Source organism: Podarcis bocagei, assembly GCF_964188305.1.
Source record: "Podarcis bocagei genome assembly, chromosome: 18".
Taxonomy (NCBI): Eukaryota; Metazoa; Chordata; class Lepidosauria; order Squamata; family Lacertidae; genus Podarcis; species Podarcis bocagei.
The window spans coordinates 4,243,096-4,265,264 of record NC_138144.1 but is presented as its reverse complement, the minus strand read 5'-3'; the positions used below and the strand labels follow the sequence as shown (position 1 = coordinate 4,265,264).

At 50.8% G+C, this 22,169-nt stretch overlaps 1 protein-coding gene across 3 annotated transcripts in view; it reads right to left on the bottom strand.

Moving 5' to 3' along the window:
- Positions 1 to 16,114, bottom strand: part of ANO8 (anoctamin 8) — a 42,919-nt gene extending 26,805 nt beyond the window's left edge. Inside the window, exons 1-3 of one of the 3 annotated variants that reach the window (XM_081177626.1) lie at positions 15,590 to 16,114; positions 3,289 to 3,399; positions 894 to 1,026 (exon numbers count right to left, since the gene is read on the bottom strand). In XM_081177626.1, coding sequence (XP_081033752.1) covers positions 894 to 1,026; positions 3,289 to 3,399; positions 15,590 to 15,698 — 353 coding nt within the window. In that variant the 5' untranslated portion in view covers positions 15,699 to 16,114. Of the gene's footprint in view, positions 1 to 893; positions 1,027 to 3,288; positions 3,400 to 7,318; positions 7,421 to 15,589 lie in introns of those variants that run through there. The other 2 variants (XM_081177627.1, XM_081177628.1) reach the window with 2 other exon arrangements.
- Between the last annotated feature and the right edge of the window lie 6,055 nt (positions 16,115 to 22,169).

The window sequence follows — 22,169 nt, the reverse complement described above, 5'->3', positions numbered from 1 at the left end:
TTAAACTACAGCGATGACCAATTTATACATAATATACCTTGACACACAGACCTGCCAAATAAGTTTCTATATTGCACTGCCAATCAGACTTGAGCGAAATGAGCTTGCTTCGACTTTTGATCTTGATTGAAAGCAACAGATGATGGATTTGCTCAGGACAGAATAAAAAATACTAATTTTTTTTAGAGAGAAGGGAAGGCTGCCTATACTTTTCCCGTCCATTCAAAAAGCTCCATCCATCTCTGATAGCATCTTTAGGTCAGCGTGGGAAAATTTCTAGCCCATATCCAGTGGAGACAATGGACTTGGAGGCAGTGGCATAGCGTGGGTTGTCAGCACCCGGGGCAAGGTAAGTAATTTGCGCCCCCTAACCCATGGATTTGCGCCCCTAACCTGTGGATTTGCGCCCCCTAACCCTAACCCCCAGATGTTGCGCCCGGTGCGGCCGGCCCCCCCTGCACCCCCCACGCAACGCCACTGCTTGGAGGCAGAATCCTGAATTCTCTGATCCCCAAGCAGTGGTACCTCGGAAGTCGAACAGAAATCCATTCCGGAAGTCCGTTCGACTTCAAAAACATCCGGAAACCAAGCGCGGTTTCCGATTGGCTGCAGGAAGCTCCAATCGGAAGCCCCGTCGGACGTTCGGGTTCCAAAGAACGTTCGCAAACCGGAACACTCGCTTCTGGGTTTGCGGCGTTCGGGAGCCGAAACGTTCGACTCGCAAGGCGTTCGGGATCCGAGGTACGACTGGAATTCCTTATAATTCTGACATGGTTTTAAAAGGCAGGGAAAGGAGGGTCGTCCGGCGAGGAAGAAAGACCCTCCTCGCTTCCCGCCGGCCCACCACACGGCCGCACGCCCCAAACCTGCCGCCCACCGGAGTCGGGACCTGCCTTTCGTAAGTCGCTGTGACGAAGAAGGCGTAGACCCGGGTGTGTTTATGGTGACGTATCTGAATGATGAGCTCCGGGATACCCAGCCGGATGTGGTTCAGCAGCCATAGAAGCGTGTGGTCATCGGTCGTGTCTGGAGAGGCATTTGGAAAAGGAGAGCAAGAAGAAGACGAGGAGAAGAGTTTGGATTTGATATCCCGCTTTATCACTGCCCTAAGGAGTCTCGGGTGGCGCTGTGAGTTAAACCACAGAGCCTAGGACTTGCCGATCAGAAGGTCAGCGGTTCGAATCCCCGCAATGACGGCGTGAGCTCCCGTTGCTCGGTCCCTGCTCCTGCCAACCTAGCAGTTTGAAAGCACGTCAAAGTGCAAGCAGATAAATAGGTACCGCTCTGGCGGGAAGGTAAATGGCATTTCTGTGTGCTGCTCTGGTTTGCCAGAAGCGGCTTAGTCCTGCTGGCCACATGACCTGGAAGCTGTACACCGGCTCCCTCGGCCAGTAAAGCGAGAAGAGAGCGGCAACCCTAGAGTCGTCCGCGACTGGACCTAACGGTCAGGGGTACCTTTACCTTTATCTATCCAAACTTTCCACGTTGGCAACACACTTTTTGGACGTGTGACACAGACAAGATGATCCTTGGGGTCTCTTCCAATTCTACAATTATATGATTTCACGAAACCCCCTGTTCCTGTTTTTGTGGGCAGAGACTTTCGTAAAATCACAGACTCTTTAGAGCTGGAAGGGACCTGAGAGTAAACAGCGTTTCCGTGCGCTGCTCTGGTTCGCCAGAAGCGGCTCAGTCCTGCTGGCCACATGACCCGGAAGCCGTACGCCAGCTCCCTCGGCCAGTAAAGCAAGATGAGCGCCACAACCCCAGAGTCGGCCACGACTGGACCTAATGGTCAGGGGTCCCTTTAACTTTACGGAGTCTCAAAGTGGCTAACAATCTCCTTTCCCTTCTTCTCCCACAACAAACACTCTTTGGGGTGAGTGGGGCTGACAGACTTCAGAGAAGTGTGACTGGCCCAAGGTCACCCAGCAGCTGCATGTGGAGGAGCGAGGAATCGAACCTGGTTCACCAGATTACGAGTCCACCGCTCTTAACCACTACACCACACTGGCTCTCTGAGTAGTCAGATATGGATTTCAGGCACTCCAGGGCTGCGGTGGTTAGTTCATTTTAAACACTCGGATCAACCAGTTAGGGATCTTTCGACTGGTTTTTATTTGAATGTGTCCGTTGGAACTCTCTGCCTCTTGATATAAGGCGAGTGCCCTCACCGTACCCTTATTGGCACCTGCCAACTGTACGCATTTTACGTGCCTGCTTCGTATTTTAGTTTCCCTCTTTTTGCACTTTCACGTGTCGTTACAATCACGCCCTCTCTGCTTTATGTACGTTATGAAACAAAACGAATTAAAAATAAATAAATCGGGCGAGTGACGCAATTCCCAGGTTCCCTCGGGGGACCTTCCTGATCAAAATGGGGGGGGGGGGCGGCACATCGGAAGGCTTAAGAAGAGAAACTCATCTCTCTCTCTCTCCTTTTCCTCCATACTGCATTACAGTCTGGCCTCTCGCCCAGCCTGGTGTCTGATTACAAGCGATCGAGCCTGAAACCAACATGCAGCGATCTTCATTTCCCTGCCTGGAATTGGGGGGGGGGGCGGGCGGGCAAGGGAGCCCCCATCTGCCAGGGCCTTGGCAAAGTCGGCCTTTTTCAGCACGCAGAACTGATCTGGAAGTTTCTACACCTGCCCGTTTTCCTGTGAGGTTTTGCAGGTAGACGGTGCCTGGATGTGGAGGCTCCGTCCCTAGCTGTCCGTCCCTACTATTCTCTGGGTTCACTGGGGGAGGGGGAAGGACCGTGGGGAAAAGACCCCTGGACGGCTAAGTCCAGTCAAAGGCGACTATGGGGTTGCAGCACTCATCTCGCTTTCGGGGCTAGGGAGCCGGTGTTTGTTCGCAGACAGCTTTCTAGGTTATGTGGCCAGCAGGACTAAACTGCTTCTGGCACAATGGGACACCGTGACAGAAAACAGAGCGCATGGTAATGCCGTTTACCTTCCCGCCACAGCGGTACCTCTTTATCTACTTGCGCTGGTGTGCTTTTGAACTGCTAGGTTGGCAGGAGCTGGGACGGAGCAACAGGAGCTCACTCCAACGCGGGGATTCGAACCGCCGACCTTCCGATCAGCAAGCCCAAGAGGCTCAGGGGTTTAGGCCACAGCGCCACCCAATCCTCTGCCTGCAACCCTGGACGGCCGCTGCTGCCAGCCCGTGTAGGCTAAACTGAGCTAGTTGGAGCAGAGTTCTGACTTGGCAGCCGGCAGCCTGCTATGTCCCACTGTTTTGAACCAAAGAACTGAAACTGCCGAATTTGGCAAAACGCACCTGGCAGGGTCATCAGGACGTCGCAGTTTTCCGTAGGCACCGTTTTCATCCATGATTTGTGAGACATGATGTAACGGCCGGCTTGCAGGAGCCTCTTCCCGAAGAGCTTATCTGTGGAGTGAAGAAGAGCAACGATGAGCGGTGTGCAGTACGATGGCAGGTGGGAACAAGCCCAGCATTGTATCTTAATCTCTCTTTATATATATATATATATATATATATATATATATATATATATATATATATATATATATTAATTTTAGCATACAGAATTATAAAACGTACCACACAATTTATCACAGATACAATCTTACTGGACTTCCATCAGCACCTCTGATAATCCTCCGTCTTAATCACTTCTTATGCATTTCTTAACTTAATATGGCCTTTCCATCTTTTATCATATCATCTCTCCTTTTCTGTTTTTACAATATTTCCCATAATACTCCTCACAGAACTTCTTGCAATCCTACAAACGTCGTCTGATCATCACAGATACTTTTCAAATAGTCCGTAAATTTACTCCAGTCTTCGGTAAACCTCTGGTCCCGCCGGTTTCGGATCCTTCCTGTTAGTTTGTCAAGTTCTGCATAGTCCATTAATTTCATCCTCCATTCTTCCATCGTTGGTAATTCTTCTTGCTTCCATTTTTGGGCCAATAGTATTCTTGCTGCTGTTACTGCATATGAGAAAAGCTTACATTCCTTTCTATTTATATAATTTCCAACAATACCCAAAAGAAATGCTTCTGGTTTCTTTATAAATGTATATTTCAACATTTTTTCCAACTCATTATATATCATCTCCCAGAAGCATTTCACCTTTTTACATTCCCACCACATGTGATAAAATGTTCCCTCTTTTTCCTTAAATTTCCAACATTTGTTACTAACTTTATACATTTTTGCTAAGTTAACCGGTGTTATATACCATCTATACATTGCATCTTCATCTCTGTTGGGTTGCCAACTTATCAGAAAGCAAAGCTAGGCATGCTCCTCCTGCGCCTTTAAAAGCTAGTCTGGCTCACAGCGATGTCGCTGACAAAGTTGTCCCAAACCCATACAAATATATATATGAATTTCATTTATAAAAACGTAAGAGTGAGACAGGAAAAGAAAGAAAAATATACAGGTGTGTATATTCTTATTATACTAATACACATAATGAATTGCCAATAAGCTAATATGTCTGCTTAAACTCCTTCCAGTTATCGTTGCATTTTTCCAAAGAAAGTCTGCATCTATAAGCAGTCCGTTCACGTTGCCAATATCTCCACGTTGTTGAGCCATAGATTAAGGGGAATCATATCTCTATTCTTCCAATTTATCAGTCCTTTGGGTGGTTCCCAACAGATTAAAAACAGAATAAAAAATCAAACATTAAAAACTTCCCTAAACAGGGCTGCCTTCAGATGTCTTCTAAACATTTGGTAGTTATTTTTCTCTTTGACATCTGGCGGGAGGGCGTTCCACAGGGCGGGCGCCACCACCGAGAAGGCCCTCTGCCTGCTTCCCTGTAACTTGGCTTCTCGCAGTGAGGGAACCGCCAGAAGGCCCTCGGAGCTGGACCTCAGTGTCCGGGCTGAATGATGGGGGTGGAGACACTCCTTCAGGTCTACTGGGCTGAGGCTGTTTAGGGCTTTCAAGGTCAGCACCAACACTTTGAATTGTGCTCGGAAACGTCCTGGGAGTCAATGTAGGTCTTTCAGGACCGGTGTTATATGGTCTCTCTCCCAGTCCCCAGTCTAGCTGCTGCATTCTGGATTACTTGTTGTTTCCGGGTCACCTTCAAAGGTAGCCCCACGGAGAGTGCATTGCAGTAGTCCAAGCGGGAGATAACCAGAGCATGCACCACTCTGGCCAGACAGTTCATGGGCAGGGAGGGTCTCATCCTGCGTACCAGATGGAGCTGCCCTGGACACAGAATTGACCTGCGCCTCCATGGACAGCTGTGAGTCCAAAATGCACACCTGGACTTTTCTGGTGTCCAGTTATGAAATAAACAGATCTGTGTCTGCACGCCTTCAAGTTCTGAATGAATGATGCTAAACCTATTAATAGTCCATCAGAAATAACCCTGAGAAATAAGCTTCTGTTTACATTGACGAGGTCCTTTTTTAAGATTAATTAAAAAATAGTGCAATTGGATGACAGTGAGGGTTGGGCCCCGTTCCACGTTCAGCCAGGCCCCCTTGTGTTTTGACCCAGCTGGACACCTGACCGTTGACCGTGTTTTGAGAGAGGGCAGTTGCCAGCTTAAAATACCCACTGGGAGATCTGGGTTTCTCGCTCCTCTGGCAAGGGATCTATGCACAGTTTTTTCCAGGTGCAAGAGGGTGGCCTTGACGCAGGAGGAAAGCCTGGCGTGAGAGGTTCAGGGCGGCCAAAAAAAAAACAGGGCACCGAATAATCTTTCGCGTGGAAGACGGAGCAAGCTTGTTTTCTGCCGAATTCAGGTTACAGGACAGGGGATTCAGGGCTAGATGACCCCTGGAGGTCCCTTACAACTCTACATTTCTGCGATTTTATGGTTAAAGCTCATAAACTCCACAAACATACACACACACAGAGAGAGAGTTCCTTCAGATTGGAGGATTTTGGGGGTCAGAGGCGTCGAGTTCCACCCAACATTTTGAGGGGAGCTCATTCTGTGTGCATGATGTCACACGTGTGACATCACGTGCGTCGGGAAATGGCCGTGAGGCTCGAAGAGGCCTGGAGTGGCCTGCCACCGCCACGGGGAGGCCCAGATTAATAATAGTAACAACAATAATAATTGTTTATTATTTATAGCCCGCCCATCTGGCTGGGTTTCCCCAGCCACTCTGGGCGGCTCCCAACAGAAGATTAAAAACACAATATACATCAAACATTAAAAACTTCCCTAAGCAGGGCTGCCTTCAGATGACTTCTAAGAGTCAGATAGTTGTTTATTCCTTGACACCTGGTGGGAGGGCGTTCCACAGGGCGGGTGCCACCACCGAGAAGGCCCTCTGCCTGGTTCCCTGTGACCTCACTTCTCGCAGGGAGGGAACCGCCAGAAGGCCCTCGGAGCTGGACTTCAGTGTCCGGGCTGGAAGATGGAAGGTGGGAGGGCATTCCACAGGACAGGCGCCACCACCAAGAAGGCCCTCTGAGCCCATCCTTGCATACTGAGGGGGGGGGCGGCTGAGCTGTCCTCAGCCCCATGCAGTTGGCGCCTATGTCAGGGGTCTGCTGCAACATGTCACTGATGTAACAATTGTGCATTCGCTGGTGGGGTTTACCCTTCGCTTTCGATGCGTCGTTCCACTCCATCCGCCTTTCTGCACTGCTTCCCAAGTGTTATTCACCGCCCGGAGGGGGCGCGCTTCCGCAGAACGAAAGCGGGAGAAAATAAACAAACAACCGGAACTTTTGACGATCTGAAAAGTTCCAGCCTTTTCAGCAGGAGGTTTGGTGACATGACCAGGTAGGGAACGAAGTGCCGTGTTCGCCTGCCCAGAAACTTTTGAAGTCTTGAAAACAAGATGCTTAACCACCCTGCTGCTGCTCTGAGCACAAATAATCACGAACGTGCCAGAAAGCACCTTTGGAGTCCCCCCACTAATAGTTCTCTTCTCTGCAGGGTTGCCAAACCTCCCCACAAGGGCAGTGTTCCTGCACTTTCAATGGCCACCCTGGCAGCAAAAATCATACAGGTATGGCTTTCTGTCCTGCAGCCCACCTCGCGCCCAGCTCATTTGCAATCCTGACCTTCCACCCAGGTGCACAGCACAGGGATAAAGGCGGCAACGTTCAGAAACAGGTAACCCCAAAAAGCCGTCAGAATGAAAACCGGCGACACAATGATGAGAACAGAAACACGCTCCCCTGTTGCTCTGCAAAAACGAAAGCTTTGCAGCGTAAGCCGACAGGCTGCTAATTTTTTTACGACAGGCCTAAAACTCGGCGCCTCAAATGCAAGCTCCCCGGTTTGTCTCATCTCTGAAGGACGTTGCTGTGCGAACAACTTGCCCCTCAGCAACTCGATCAAAGAAGTCTCTTACCTGGTTGCTGAAAGATGCCAGCAGCAGTTCGTTCCCCACGCCAGTGCCTTCCTCTGGGAAAACAGTGGAAAGGGGGAGAGAAAGGAGGGGAAGGAGCAGGGATGCTAAACGCTACCCGTCTCTATGGCAACCGCCTCCGGTGATGGAGTTCCCACCAGAACGGATGAACGGGGCCAGGCGGTCTCCTTTGTTCTGTTTCCCACCCGTTCCGCTTCTCCCGAGCAACGGAAAGTCCAAAATTAAGGGGCAAGAACAAGGTTTGGTCCAGGGCTCGAAAGCAAAGCCGGCAGGCCGTGAAAAGACAGGTCGCCTTGGCTATTTTGTACGTCCATCTGTGTAGAAATAAACACAGGTGCAAAGGGCATTCAGTTTTGCCACATGTTCGTATGATTCATAAGAGCCCGGCTGCTGGATCTGGCCCAAAGGAGGCCTATCTAGAGGGATGCGGGTGGCGTTGTGGGTTAAACCACAGAGCCTAAGGCTTGCCGATCAGAAGGTTGGCGGTTCGAATCCCCGCAACGGGGTGAGCTCCTGTTGCTCGGTCCCTGCTCCTGCCAACCTAGCAGTTCGAAAGCACGTCAAAGTGAAAGTAGATAAATAGGTACCGCTCTGGCGGGAAAGTAAATGGCATTTCCGTGCGCTGCTCTGGTTCGCCAGAAGAGGCTTACTCCTGCTGGCCACATGACCCAGAAGCTGGACGCCGGCTCCCTCGGCCAGTAAAGCGAGATGAGCGCCGCAAGCCCAGAGTCGGCCACGACTGGAACTAATGGTCAGGGGTCCCTTTACCTTTACCTTTACCTTACTATTATTATTATTATTATTATTATTATTATTATTATTATTATTATTATTATAAAACTATTTATTTCGCAAACAAACAAACATTGATCACTCACATAAACAGAAATACAAATAATACAAATAATAACCCATATGATAAAGTAAAAACAAAAAAGAAAGGGGGGAAAGAAAAAGAAAATATTAATAATAATAATAATAATAATAATAATAATAATAACAACAACAACAACAATAATAATAATGTGACTTCCCTCCTCCAATCCTCATTATCCCTTAAAGTTCTTTTTTACATCACATCTTACACATCTCTTCTTTAATATTCTTGGAATATTATTATTTCCTAGGTCAGCTTTACAAACTTAGTCTATACGCACCAAGATATTCTTCTTAGAACAGTGTTTACTACTACTACTACTACTACTACTACTACTACTACTACTACTACTCTCCCCACTTGTGATTTCCAGAAATGGTTATTAGAGACATTTACTGCCTCCAACACGGTGTTAGAGACCTTCTAGGCATCACGGATACCTTGCGCCACACCAAAAATATCCGGCCGGACTGGAACGGGTGGCAGGCTGGCAGGAAATGGGTGTGAACGGCCAGAGGCCTTGGTTCGCAGCCAAAGGGTTGCAAAGAGCACGGCTGCTCTCGGATCGGGCCTCGCAGAGCGATAACAAGCAAAGGTTCGCCGCCCTAAGTAGGGGAATAATGGGGTCAGGGAGCTCCCTGGGGCCTGAAGCACCTCCCTCTCGAAAGCTCTGCGCCGACCAAAATTAATTCTAGCTTTCCATCCGCTTCGTTAAGGGCTTACGAAGATTTGGGGCATGCCCGTCCCCACCCTGGCTTGCAGACACAAATTTGCATAAATCTTACATATATGCTCATTTATATGCAGAGACGGAGGTTCAGGCTCCCAAGCGTCGTGCAGAAGGAAGGCCTGACGGATCCTCCTGCCCCATGGAGCCCACGGAGAAATCCTTCTGTTGATCCTTCACCCCAAATCCGTTCCCTGTCAGTCCTTTGGCCCCCAAAAGCCCCCGCTTAATTCCACCCGGCCCTTAGTCATCTGTAGGAAAAGAGTGGCTGGGGCAACCCAACCAAAAGGGGTATATTATTATTATTATTATTATTACTACTACTACTACTACTACTACTACTATTATTGTGGGACGCGGGTGGCGCTGTGGGTTAAACCACAGAGCCTAGGACTTGCCGACCAGAAGGTCGGAAGTTCGAATCCCCGCAATGACGGGGTGAGTTCCCGTTGCTTGGTCCCTGCTCCTGCCAACCTAGCAGTTCGAAAGCACGTCAAAGTGCAAGTAGATAAATAGGTACCACTCCGGCAGGAAGGTAAACGGCGTTTCCATGCGCTGCTCTGGTTCGCCAGAAGCGGCTTAGTCTTGCTGGCCACATGACCCAGAAGCTGTACGCCAGCTCCCTCGGCCAGTAAAGCGAGATGAGCGCCGCAACCCCAGAGTCGCCCACGACTGGACCTAATGGTCAGGGGTCCCTTTACCCCTTTACCTTTACTACTACTATTACAGTGGTACCTTGGGTTACATACGCTTCAGGTTACACACGCTTCAGGTTACAGACTCCGCTAACCCAGAAATAGTACCTTGGGTTAAGAACTTTGCTTCAGGATGAGAACAGAAACCGTGCTCCGGCGGCGCGGCGGCAGCAGGAGGCCCCATTAGCTAAAGTGGTGCTTCAGGTTAAGAACAGTTTCAGGTTAAGAACGGACCTCCGGAACAAATTAAGTACTTAACCCGAGGTACCACTGTATTCTTATTCTTGCTGTTGTCGTCGTCATCACTGTCGTAGACAACTCTGGGTTTGCGGCGCTCATCTCACTTTACTGGCCACGGGAGCCAGCGTTTGTTCGCAGACAGTTTTTCCGGGTCATGTGGCCAGCATGACTAAGCCACTTCTGGCGAACCAGAGCAGCACACGGAAACGCCTTTTACCTTCCCACCGTAGCGGTACCTATTTATCTACTTGTACTTTGACGTGCTTTCAAATTGCTAGGTTGGCAGGAGCAGGGACCGAGCAATGGAAACTCCCCCTGTCGCGGGGATTCAAACCGCTGACCTTCCTATCGCAAGCCCTAGGCTCTGTGGTTTAGACCCCAGCGCCACCCGCGTCCCATGTACTGTCTTATTCATTTTGTAGCACAGCACATTGATTATTGCTTTAATTTTACGGATCAATGGTCTCGTTAAATAGTAAAACCCATGTTAAATTGCCGTTTTAGGAGTTGTTTTTAAAAGTCTGGGAACTGATCTGTTTTGCATTGCTTTCTATGGGAAAATGAGGCTTGGTTTTGGAACGCTTTGGTTTTAGAACAGACTGCCTCCTTCCAGATGTTCCCGTACTCCAGTTCCCATCGTCTCTGAGCACTGGCCATGCTGGCTACTGGGACTGATGAGAGTTGAAGTCTTGCACGGTTCCCAGCTCCATCCTTTCTGGGATGGTTACGAAATGATCTGTGAATCTGGTCTATTTTCGCAGGCTTCAAGAAAACCAGTTTTCTTCTGGGAAATGTGGACGGGCTCGTAACTCGTCCTACACACCAGGCTGAATCAGTTTCAGGATTTGGCATCGCCTGCTAAGCTGGGGAGGTTCTGGAGAAGGACGTTGAAAACTGCCCTCAGCCTCCCAAAAAACCCCCACTCATCCAGCGTGGATTGGAGCCTTGACAAAGAAGGACTCTCTTCACCCATCGCAGTCATCTGGGTCCTGTTTGGGCGGGAATAAAGACTGCTTCTTTCGGAGCATGGAAGGAAACAGTCAAGGCATTGTGGCTGCCCAGGGACAGCCTTGGCACAGGAATAGTGGGGGCAGAGGCTGGCATTGCTGGGAGAATATATGTACATGATAGATGCACTCTGGCAGGCAGCAGCCTAGGCTTAGAGGAGGGCGTTGATCGCAGTGCAGAGGCGACAGAAAAACACAGGACATACTGTATTTTTCGCTCTATAAGACGCACCAGACCACAAGACGCACCTAGTTTTTGTAGGAGGAAAACAAGAAAAAAAATATTCTGAATCCCAGAAGCCAGAACAGCAAGAAGGATCGCTGCGCAGCGAAAGCAGCAATCCCTCTTGCTGTTCTGGCTTCTGGGATAGCTGCGCAGCCTGCATTCGCACCATAAGACGCACACACATTTCCCCTTACTTTTTAGGAGGGAAAAAGTGAGTCTTATAGAGCAAAAAATACGGTAGTCAGGGCTGGGGCAGCAACAGCTTGGCTTTCCGATGAATGTTTGATGCGGTGCAGAACTCTGATATTCAGTGGCATAGCGTGGGTTGTCAGCACCCGGGGCAAGGCAAGTAATTTGTGCCCCCTAACCCATGGATTTGCACCCCCTAATCCTAACCCCCAGATGTTGCGCCTGGTGCGGCCGGGCCCCCCTGCACCCCCCACGCTACGCCACTGCTGATATTGCAGACTCCCTTTGGCACTCGGAATCAGCACAGTTCCAGCGATGTTGGCCCTGAATCAGGAAGACTTTGCCCTGTGTTTTCTTGCTTCCCGTACACCCGGAAACATCTGCAAAGTGTATCCTCTTCCCTGACTTAGTTCCGATTAAATCAGCCCGTGGGACAAAGAGGTCTGCTTTTCCTTTCTAACACCTCGGCTCTGGATAAACTTCCTTGTCGCTAACCAATACTGCCAGCAAGAACCCAAACGCCTTTTGCAAAGCTTGCAACCTGTTTCTTCCCACAGAGCCTGGTGCTATGTGCATTTTGCTCAGCAGAAAAGTCCTGCTGAATCCCATGGGACTTACTCCCAGGTAAGCGCACACAGGACCGCGACATCAATTAACCGGCAGAGGGGATTTAAAACCCAAACAAAAACCTGTTGCTTGGTAGTTTAGCAACTGAGGTCCTTGCCAATAAAGGTCAGTATAGTAAAAGCTATGGTTTCCCCACTAGTGATGTATGGAAGTGAGAGCTGGACCATAAAGAAGGCTAATCGCCGAAGAATGGATGCTTTTTGGATTCTGGTGCTGGAGGAGACTCTTGAGAGTCCCATGGACTGCAAGAAGATCCAACCTCTCCATTCTGAAGGAAATCAGCCCTGAGTGCTCACTGGAAGGACAGATCCTGAAGCTGAGGCTCCAAGACTTTGGCCACCTCATGAGAAGAGAAGACTCCCTGGAAAAGACCCTGATGTTGGGAAAGATGGAGGGCACAAAGAGAAGGGGACGACAGAGGACGAGATGGTGGGACAGTGTTCTCGAAGCGACCAGCATGAGTTTGACCAAACTGCGGGAGGCAGTGGAAGACAGGAGTGGCTGGCGTGCTCTGGTCCATGGGGTCACGAAGAGTCGGACATGACTAAACGACTCAACAAGCAGCTGAGGTCTTGCAAAGCATTTTGGTTTGGCACACCAGATTTCCTGCAATCAAATCTTTCCCCTCCAAATTGCTGCAATAAAAACAAATATATATTTTTTGCAACTGTTTTGGCAAGTGATCAGAGTGAATGCAGGTACATCTGGCATCTGATCTCATTTCTCTCACACAATTAATAATGTTTGACACTGCTGGGTTTTCACCAGAGTTAAGTAAAGGTAAAGTGACCCCTGACCATTAGGTCCAGTCGTGACCGACTCTGGGGTTGTGGCGCTCATCTCGCTTTATTGGCCGAGGGAGCCGGCGTACAGCTTCGGGGTCATGTGGCCAGCAAGACTAAGCCGCTTCTGGCAAACTAGAGGAAGCTGCTGCAGGCAATCCGAAGCCTTGCCGCCTGTGCGCTGAGGTAAACCCGGCGCGGCCAAGGACGGAGAGGTTAGTGAACGGGCAGCGGGTCTGGTCTGTGCCATGGGCATCGTGACTAATCCAGAATGCGGCAGCTAGACTGGTGACTGGGAGCAGCCGCCGAGACCACATAAAAAGACCTACACTGGCTCCAAGTACGTTTCCGAGCAGAATTCAAAGTGTTGGTGCTGACCTTGAAAGCCCTAAACGGCCTTGGTCCTGTATACCTGAAGGAGCGTCTCCATCCCCATCGTTCAGCCCGGACACTGAGGTCCAGCTCCGAGGGCCTTCTGGTGGTTCCCTCCCTGCGAGAAGCCAAGTTACAGGGAACCAGGCAGAGGGCCTTCTCGGTGGTGGCGCTCTCCGTGTGGAACGCCCTCCCATCAGATGTCTAAGAGAAGAACAACTACCAGACTTTTAGAAGACATCTGAAGGCAGCCCTCTTTAGGGAAGCTTTTAATGTTTAACAGAGTACTGTATTTTAATACTTTGGTGGAAGCTGCCCAGAGTGGCAGGGGAAACTCAGCCAGATGGTTGGGGTATAAATAATATATTATTATTATTATTATTATTATTATTATTATTATTATTATTATTATTATATTCAGCCAGAGCTTGGCACACCTGCTAGCCCTGTGCCTGGCGCCTGGCTCGGCGCTGCTGCTGCGCTTGGTGGCTGCGCTGGAGCAGCTGGAGGGCGAGTTGCCCACCGCCTGCCCAGCGCTCCACATGCGCAGCCTACCCACCGACCTGGCCTTGGACAACGGGCCGCAGCGCTGGTGCACGCCGCCTGGGAGCTCTGCGGGGAAAGGCCAATGGAGCGGCCGCTGCTCGCCAACAACGCTGGTGAGCGGGTGGTGCCGAGACGCGCTCCTGAGCGTGTGCAGAGTGCGTTCCTCCTCCATTTTTCAAAATATAGTCCAGCCCCCTGCAAGGTCTGAGGGACAGTGGACCAGCCCCCTGCTGAAAAGGTCCGCTGAGTCCTGCTTTAAGCTGTCCCAAATCTTCCAACAAGCTGCACTGGGAAGAATTCTCCATTCCCAGAAGGCCCAAGACATAAGAGCAAGGGGGAGGGGGCGGGCGAACAATACACATCCAAAGTGGACCTCTGCGGCATGCCATGGCACTGAGATGCCCTGCTTTAAACCATAGCTTGGGGACTTCTCCCCCACCCCTACCCCCAACCGTGTTCTGGGGCAGTTGTGTTCCTTAGCAGAAGGTGGGTGTTCCAGGGGTCTTGAGCGAGCCTCGGGTCCCTAGCAGGCCTGCCCCGTCCCCCTGAGCTCTTTCTGCCGGATCTGCAGGCATCCCTCCCCAGATTCCCCACTCCTAACCTTGGGGAGCTTGAATTAAGGTCACCTTTGCTGCAGAATCAAAGGGCTGTCGCTCACTCAGACAACTGGGGTGGTTTGGCAGCTTGGTGGTGGAAGCGAAAGCTCTGTCAGACTCAAAAGTGCCTGCTTGGCCTCACAACCGGGGGTGCCATCATGCAGCAGGCATGACCCTGGCTCAGATATTTGTGGGTGCCCGGCTCCTTTGGGGGGGATTTGTGGGTGCTCGGGCACCCAGGGAGCTGGCAGCCGTGCTTAGACTTCTATCTGCCCCATGGAGATATTTGCACCCATTGTAGTTGTAGAAGCTGAACCAAACTGGTCAAGGCGTCCCCAGCTGTTAAGCGCATCCGAATTGCCTGCGGTGCAGGCGAGGGACTCTCTTCTAGAGACGCCTGAGTTTATTTATTTTGTTTTTTTTAAAAAAATGTAAATAAACCCCAGGCCATTGGGGGTAGAAACAATTCTCCCGGAACTACGAACCGTGCCGAAAAGCGTCAAGGCGCAAAGGCTCGGACAACCCAAAAGGGTCCAGTATGGAGAACCTGGTCGGTCCGGTCGAAAGGCCTTCGGCGTTTGGATTTGCGCTCCCTCTGTCCTTCGGCGCCGCGGCAGACCACGGCCCTCGGCCTCCTCCTCGCCCGCAGCTCAAGCGACACGTGCTCCCTCCGAGCCCCTCGGACGCCTCCCCGACGGTGCCATCCCGAGGAGCGCATCCGCAGTGGACCGCAGCGCCGGGGCTGCTTCTCCCGCTCGGCTGTGCCCGCGGCGGCAATTCCGCACTCCTCCTCCGCAGGAGCGTACGGCGGAGGAGAATTTCTGAATGGGCTGAGCATCCCCCGCTTCTCCCCCCCCCCCGCGGCACGTTGTGGAAGGATGACATCAGGCGGAGAGAGAGCGCGGAACAAAACGGTGTCGGGTCCAAGCGTGCGTAAAAATACGCACCGGTGGAAAGGAGGACCCCCTCCCGAAACAGGTTCCGGAGACCCTCTTCCCGAAAACCCGTGGCTGGCCATTGCACAACAAAAGGCTGGGGCGAGGGTCTTCCTTCCTCGACAGCGGAAGGGGCTTAACGATTTCCAGACAATAGCTCGACGCCCAAAAGATGCGCTTTTCCGGGTACCACGAATGCTCCGCATCGCTCCTTTCGCGCCGGACGACCCTTCTTCCCCCATCCCGGGTTTAGTCGGGTCCAAAGGTTCGGTTTCCCCCAACTTTGGCAAAGTCCGCTGGGCACCCCCGAAAAGCAGGAAAATCCGGCCTCATCTCTCGTCCACCCCCCTCCCCACCCTTGCACCACTGTTGTTTCCCCCACCCTCCCAAGGGATAGCGCAACGGAGGTGGCCCGAACCTCGCCAAATACTCACCCAGGACCCCGGTGGCAGCTGGCCCGGACGCCTCGCCATCTGTGGCGCCCCTCTTGTGGCGCTCGCTGTCCTGGGAGCCCGGCGCCGCTCCTGCCCCGCTCTCTGGCATCGCGACTGAGCTCAAGGTTGAGGGCTGGACCGCAAAGAACACAGCATTGCAGAGGCCGGGATGCAGGCTTCACCGCTCGCCAAGAAACCCCGGGCTGCTGCTCTCACAATAGCCAGCGCGGCGGCGGCTGCAGCGGGAGCGCAGCACCGCCGACGACCTGCCGCATCCGAAGCGCCATTCGGGCTGGCAGGAGAGGGGCGCAAGGACCCGAGGCAGGTGCGCAAAGAGGGGGTCTCTCTCTGTCTCCTTTCCCGAGCCAGGTGAGTCCCTGCCGGAGAGCCTCCAACACAACCAGCGCCAAAGGTGCCTCCGAGCGAGCGAGCAGCCAGCCAGCCAGAAGGAGGGACAAAGGAGAGGGTGGGGGGAGCTGTTAAGTTAAAAGGCAAGGAGCTTTTAATAGTATGGTTGGCCAGCGTCTCCTCAGCGCCATCTGCCAGCAGCCTGCGAGGGATCAATTTCCTCCCTCCTTCAAGATTCTGAGACTTGAATGCTAGCAGATAAGTCAGAATCGTCGGACTGTAGCGTTGGAAGGAAACTCGAACTCACGACTCTTGAGAGATAATAATAATAAATTTTATTATACCCTCCCCAGCCAAGACCGGGCTCAGGGTGGCTGACACCGGGTATGAAAATAATTGGTTGAAATGCAACTTAAAAACAAGATTAAAATGCAGCCTCATTTCAGCAGAAACTCAAATTGAAAACTTTTTGGGGGATGAAAATGTCAAGTCTTCACCAAGGCCAACTATCCAGACTGGTCCTACGTGGGCCAGAAAAAAGCCAGGGAAGTCCCCAAATAGGAGTTCCATCACAGAAGGAGAAAGGAAAGAGGGGGAGGGGATCAAGTTGATTCCAAGCCAAAGGTCAGGCAAAGTCTCCTATGCTCCACGGATGTGGAGCCATCTCAGTTAAAAAAATTATACCCCGTTAGAATGAAGCAAGGGCTGGGGGTGGACTTGAATAAAATATTATGGGGGTAGCAGGTAATCCCTGACACCCCACATAATCGATCACAAGATGTGAGACAAGCACAACATTTGAATGGCAATGCCCATTAACTTTAGTAAAGGGACCCCTGACCATTAGGTCCAGTCATGGCTGACTCTAGGGTTGCGGCGCTCATCTCGCTTTACTGGCCGAGGGAGCCGGCGTACAGCTTCCGGGTCATGTGGCCAGCAGGACTAAGAGCAGAACCAGAGCAGCACACGGAAACGCCGTTTACCTTCCTGCTGGAACGGTACCTATTTATCTACTTGCACTTTGAGGTGCTTTCGAACTGCTAGGTTGGCAGGAGCAGGGACCGAGCAACGGGAGCTCACCCAGTCACGGGGATTCCAACTGCCGACCTTCGGATCGGCAAGCCCTAGGCTCTGTGGTTTAATCCACAGCGCCACCAGCATCCCCTTTTAACTTTAGGGGGCTCAAATATTTCATTGTGGGTGGGGGCTGAAGGGACCTAGGAGTTGGCTCCTATGGAATGAAGCGGATGGAAGGAGGCGGGTGGAATTCTCCAATAACTTATCCTATATACACAAAATACGTTGTTTGATTTAATATCTCACCCCCCACATTCCTACTGAAGGACGTGGCAGGATTTTTAGCCGAAACAAAGCAAAACAGAAACACCAATTTCGTACCCTGCATTCCTGCAAAGGCAACCCAAAAGCACTTACAATAAAAGAAGTGGTTTGTTTGTTTTTAATGCATGTTCACAGATTTTTTATTTTTTTAAAAAAAACCTCAGTTGAACCCAGCAAATCAATGAAACAGTTTGAGTTCACCAGCGGGGCAGGAAAGGACATCGTTATGTACTGAAGTTCTCACCCTGGGCCAGCAGGGGGATACTGTAGATAGTTATGCAAATGAAGGATCGAAAGTGACGTTCAGTGATTGGATAGTTTTAGAAAGTTGCTACAGTTACGTTGTACTGGAGCTCTATATAAGCAGGCTGACTGAGCCCTTCAGTTCAGTTCTGTTCTGGCCTCGGAATAAACAAGACCTGTTTGAAGAATTGCTGTGTCGTCTGATATGTTCACCCACAACTTAACAGACATCTCATTTTGGCCATATGGCTCCTGAGAGATAAGATTGCGCCTGAATATGGAGGCTTGGCTTGCCTAGGCCTCTACCCTCTGCGGAGTTTATTTGACAAATTGTCATCGCCACAATAATAATCTTCCTTTTTTATTTTTTAAAAAGGCCACCACAATTCCAGGACACCCTCTCTCTTGAATTTACTGCCCAACTGGTCTGGCCATGGGATGTGGCAGCCAGACTGGTGACTGGGAGTGGCCGCCGGGACCACATAACACTGGTCCTGAGAGATCTGCATTGGCTCCCAGTACGTTTCCGAGCACAATTCAAAGTGTTGGTGCTGACCTTGAAAGCCCTAAACGGCCTGGGCCCAGTATATCTGAAGGAGCGTCTCCACCCCCATCGTTCTGCCTGGACACTGAGGTCCAGCACCGAGGGTCTTCTGGTGGTTCCCACCCTGCGAGAAGCGAGGTTACAGGGAACCAGACAGAGGGCCTTCTTGGTAGTGGCGCCCGCCCTGTGGAACGCCCTCCCATCAGATGTCAAGGAAATAAGCAGCTATCCTATCTTTAAAAGACATCTGAAGGCAGCCCTGTTCAGGGAAGTTTTTAATATTTAATGCTGTATTGTTTTTAACACTTGATTGGAAGCCGCCCATAATAATATTATTATTATTATCATTATCATCATCATCATCATCATTATTATTATTATTCCCAGCCTTGGTATTTATGGGACGAGGAGAAAAGGTTTCCCTTAGAATCACAGAATCGTGGGCTTGAAAAGGGACCCAAGAACCATTTATGCAATGCAGGAATCACAACTAAATAATCCCTCTTGTTAGATATTGTTGTGATATTTGGCCTTCCGGGAGTTAGAACTCCAAAACAGCTTTCTGATCGCTTAGGAGGTTGTTCTGCTCTTTAAAGTGGGCCTTTCCTCTTCCCCACTTTGGCTCACCGCTTCTTTTTGCTGAAGTCGCCCAGATTTCTCTTTTCTCCGGAGTTGTTTTCCTGTCTTGACCTCACACGTCTCCTCAGGTCCCCAAAGGTCGGGCTGTTATTTCTAGAGACGGGGAGCCGAGATGGGTGTAAAAATACCAGCAAGGTAACTTGACCTGGGATGTACAAAGTCCCTTTGCTGAGGTTGAATTTAAGGCCTGTAATGTGTTTGGGTTCAGTGTATGCAAGTGTGAAGTGTCATTTTTGGGCAACAGGACCACTTTGCAAGGGACCGGCTTCCTTGTGGGTAAGGGAGCACTTTTTGGGGATATTGTTTAAAGCTCCAGATCATTCCGGAAACTTGAATTTGCCAGCACCGTGTAGCATTTACAGTGGTACCTCGGGTTACAGATGCTTCAGGTAACAGACGCTTCAGGTTACAGACTCCGCTAACCCAGAAATAGTACCTCAGATTGAGAACTTTGCTTCAGGATAAGAACAGAAATCGTGCTCCGGAGGCCCCATCAGCTAAAGTGGTACCTGAGGTTAAGAACAGTTTCAGGTTAAGAACGGACCTCCGGAACGAATTACGTTCTTAACCCGAGGTACCACTGTATTTGCTGCTTAATAATTGTTTGTAATAAGGGGACTCTGCATGTTGTCAGTGGACTGCCTTAAAAACAATTATACATCTTTCTAATTTGCAGATTTCATGAGTCCTGATAAAAAAAGGGGGGCAGTTTTTCAGAATGCTTACCCCACACTCGTTTTTTAAAGGAAACCCATATACATTGGTACCTTGGGTTAAGAATTTAATTCGTTCTGCAGGTCTGTTCTTGACCTGAAACTGTTCTTAACCTGAGTTACCACTTTAGCTAATGGGGCCTCCTGCTGCTGCCAGAGCACGATTTCTGTTCTCATCCTGAAGCAAAGTTCTGAACCCGAGGTACTATTTCTGGGTTAGCGGAGTCTGTAACCTGAAGCGTCTGTAACCCGAGGTACCACTGTATTGATTTTTGGTTGCTGATGCTCCACGTGGTTAAGGACATTAGGTGCAGCAGACCAAAAAGGGGCCTAGCCAGTACAGTGTCCTGTTCACACTGTGCCCAGGCAGTGAGTCACACAAGGGACACAGGTGGTGCTGTGGGTTAAACCACAGAGCCTAGGACTTGCCGATCAGAAGGTTGGCGGTTCGAATCCCTGTGACGGGGTGAGCTCCCGTTGCTCGGTCCCAGCTCCTGCCAACCTAGCAGTTCAAAAGCATGTCAGAGTGCAAGTAGATCAATAGGTACCGCTCCGGCGGGAAGGTAAATGGCGTTTCCGTGCGCTGCTCTGGTTCTCCAGAAGCGGCTTAGTCCTGCTGGCCACATGACCCGGAAGCTGTACGCCGGCTCCCTCAGCCAATAAAGCGAGATGAGCTCCGCAACCCCAGAGTCGGCCACGACTGGACCTAATGGTCAGGGGTCCCTTTACCTTTACTTTGGTGTTATAAGAAAAAACTGCCCCTTTATCCCTTATGGGGTATCCAAGAGCCCGTATAGAGTCCTTATATAGGTTCTCTATCAGTAGGAGAAAATAGCAGAGGCCAACCAGAGAATATTGAGAAGCAAAGCAGCTAGTAAGCCTGATCTTTATTAAACTGTTGCAACAGGGTCCCTTGCTCACCGCACGCAGGGAGGGAGGAGAGGAACCCGGAACATTGGTGTGCAAGCTCTTATGTAGACTTTTGAAACTGCGTCCCCTGTAGCTCAAGACCACCCCCTAAAACATCATGCATACATCACAGAAAGAGGTGGTCCACAGCAGAAATTTGAGCGTGTTGCTTCTCTCCTGTCTGCCAGGATACCTGACAATGCCTTATCTGATGGCCTTTTCTGGATAGCCTGGCCATTCCTTGGAGATGGTAAACACTTAGTTCCTGAATCTCTTGCGCATGTTGAGAGTGTGCTCAGCTTAACAGATACTTGCCAAGGGAAGCGTAAGCCCCTACCTTCCAAAGACAATTGGAAAGCTTTTCCCATTTCCTTCCTCCTTGCAGAGAAACATTTGAGGTCAATTTAGGAGAGTTAAAATGGCTTCAGGATTGTTCTCCTGTTGGCGCTGTGGGTTAAACCACAGAGCCTAGGACTTGCCGATCAGAAGGTCAGTCCCTGCTCCTGCCAACCTAGTAGTTCGAAAGCACGTCAAAGTGCAAGTAGAGAAATAGGTACCACTCCGGTGGGAAGGTAAACGACATTTCCATGAGCTGCTCTGGTTCGCCAGAAGTGGCTTAGTCCTGCTGGCCACATGACCCGGAAGCTGTACGCCGGCTCCCTCGGCCAGTAAAGCGAGATGAGCACAGCAGCCCCAGAGTCGGCCACGACTGGACCTAATGGTCAGGGGTCCCTTTACCTTTACAGTGGTACCTCAGGTTACATACACTCCAGGTTACATACGCTTCAGGTTACAGACTCTGCTAACCCATAAATAGTTCTTCAGGTTAAGAACTTTGCTTCTGGATGAGAACAGAAATCGCGCGGCGGCAGCGGGAGGCCCCGTTAGCTAAAGTGGTGCTTCAGGTTAAGAACAGTATCAGGTTAAGTACGGACCTCCGGAACGAATGAAGTACTTAACCCGAGGTACCACTGTACTTACTATTTCAGATACGTGGTTTGTACACTTTTGTATGTGTTTGCCTTGTACATTTCTGAACATTATAGATGGTAGATAGATAGATATAAAAAACCTCAGAATTCCTATAACACTAGGGCAGAACTTTTTTGCAATCTTCCCCATACGCGCCCACAGACCAGGATAAAGGACAAAACAGATGGGAGCAGTGGCGTAGCGTGGGTTGTCAGCACCCGGGGCAAGGCAAGTAATTTGCGCCCCCTAACCCATGGATTTGCGCCCCTAACCCGTGGATTTGCACAGTGGCGTAGCTTGGGGGGTGCAGGGGGGCGGCCACACCGGGCGCAACATCTGGGGGTTAGGGTTAGGGGGCGCAAACCCACGGGTCAGGGGGCGCAAATTACTTGCCTTGCCCCGGGTGCTGACAACCCACGCTACGCCACTGGATTTGCGCCCCCTAACCCCCAGATGTTGCACCCGGTGTGGCCAGCCCCCCCTGCACCCCCCACGCTACGCCACTGGATGGGAGCCCCCCCCCCAACCCTTCCAGACCCTCCTCGACCCTCCGGCGCTGCGCCCTGTGGATAAAAAGGAGACCCAGGAGGAGTGCTGTGCAACGGTGTTTGCAACAGAGAGACAGAACCATGCAGCCCTGCAAAAACCCAGCGCCAGGGCGAGATCCCAAATAAAATGTTATGTTTCACAGGCAAGCGCTGTGGTGCGGGAGGGCGGGTTTGAGGCGGGGAGAAGCCCGTTTGGTTTTCCATTTTTATTTTATTTTTTGCATAAAGGAGGCAGGAGACGCCGAGAGGGAGGAGGAAAGATTGCAGATGCAGGTTGCTTGCTTTGCAAGGAGACACCCGCTCCGGCGACAGGCCAGCTCCTA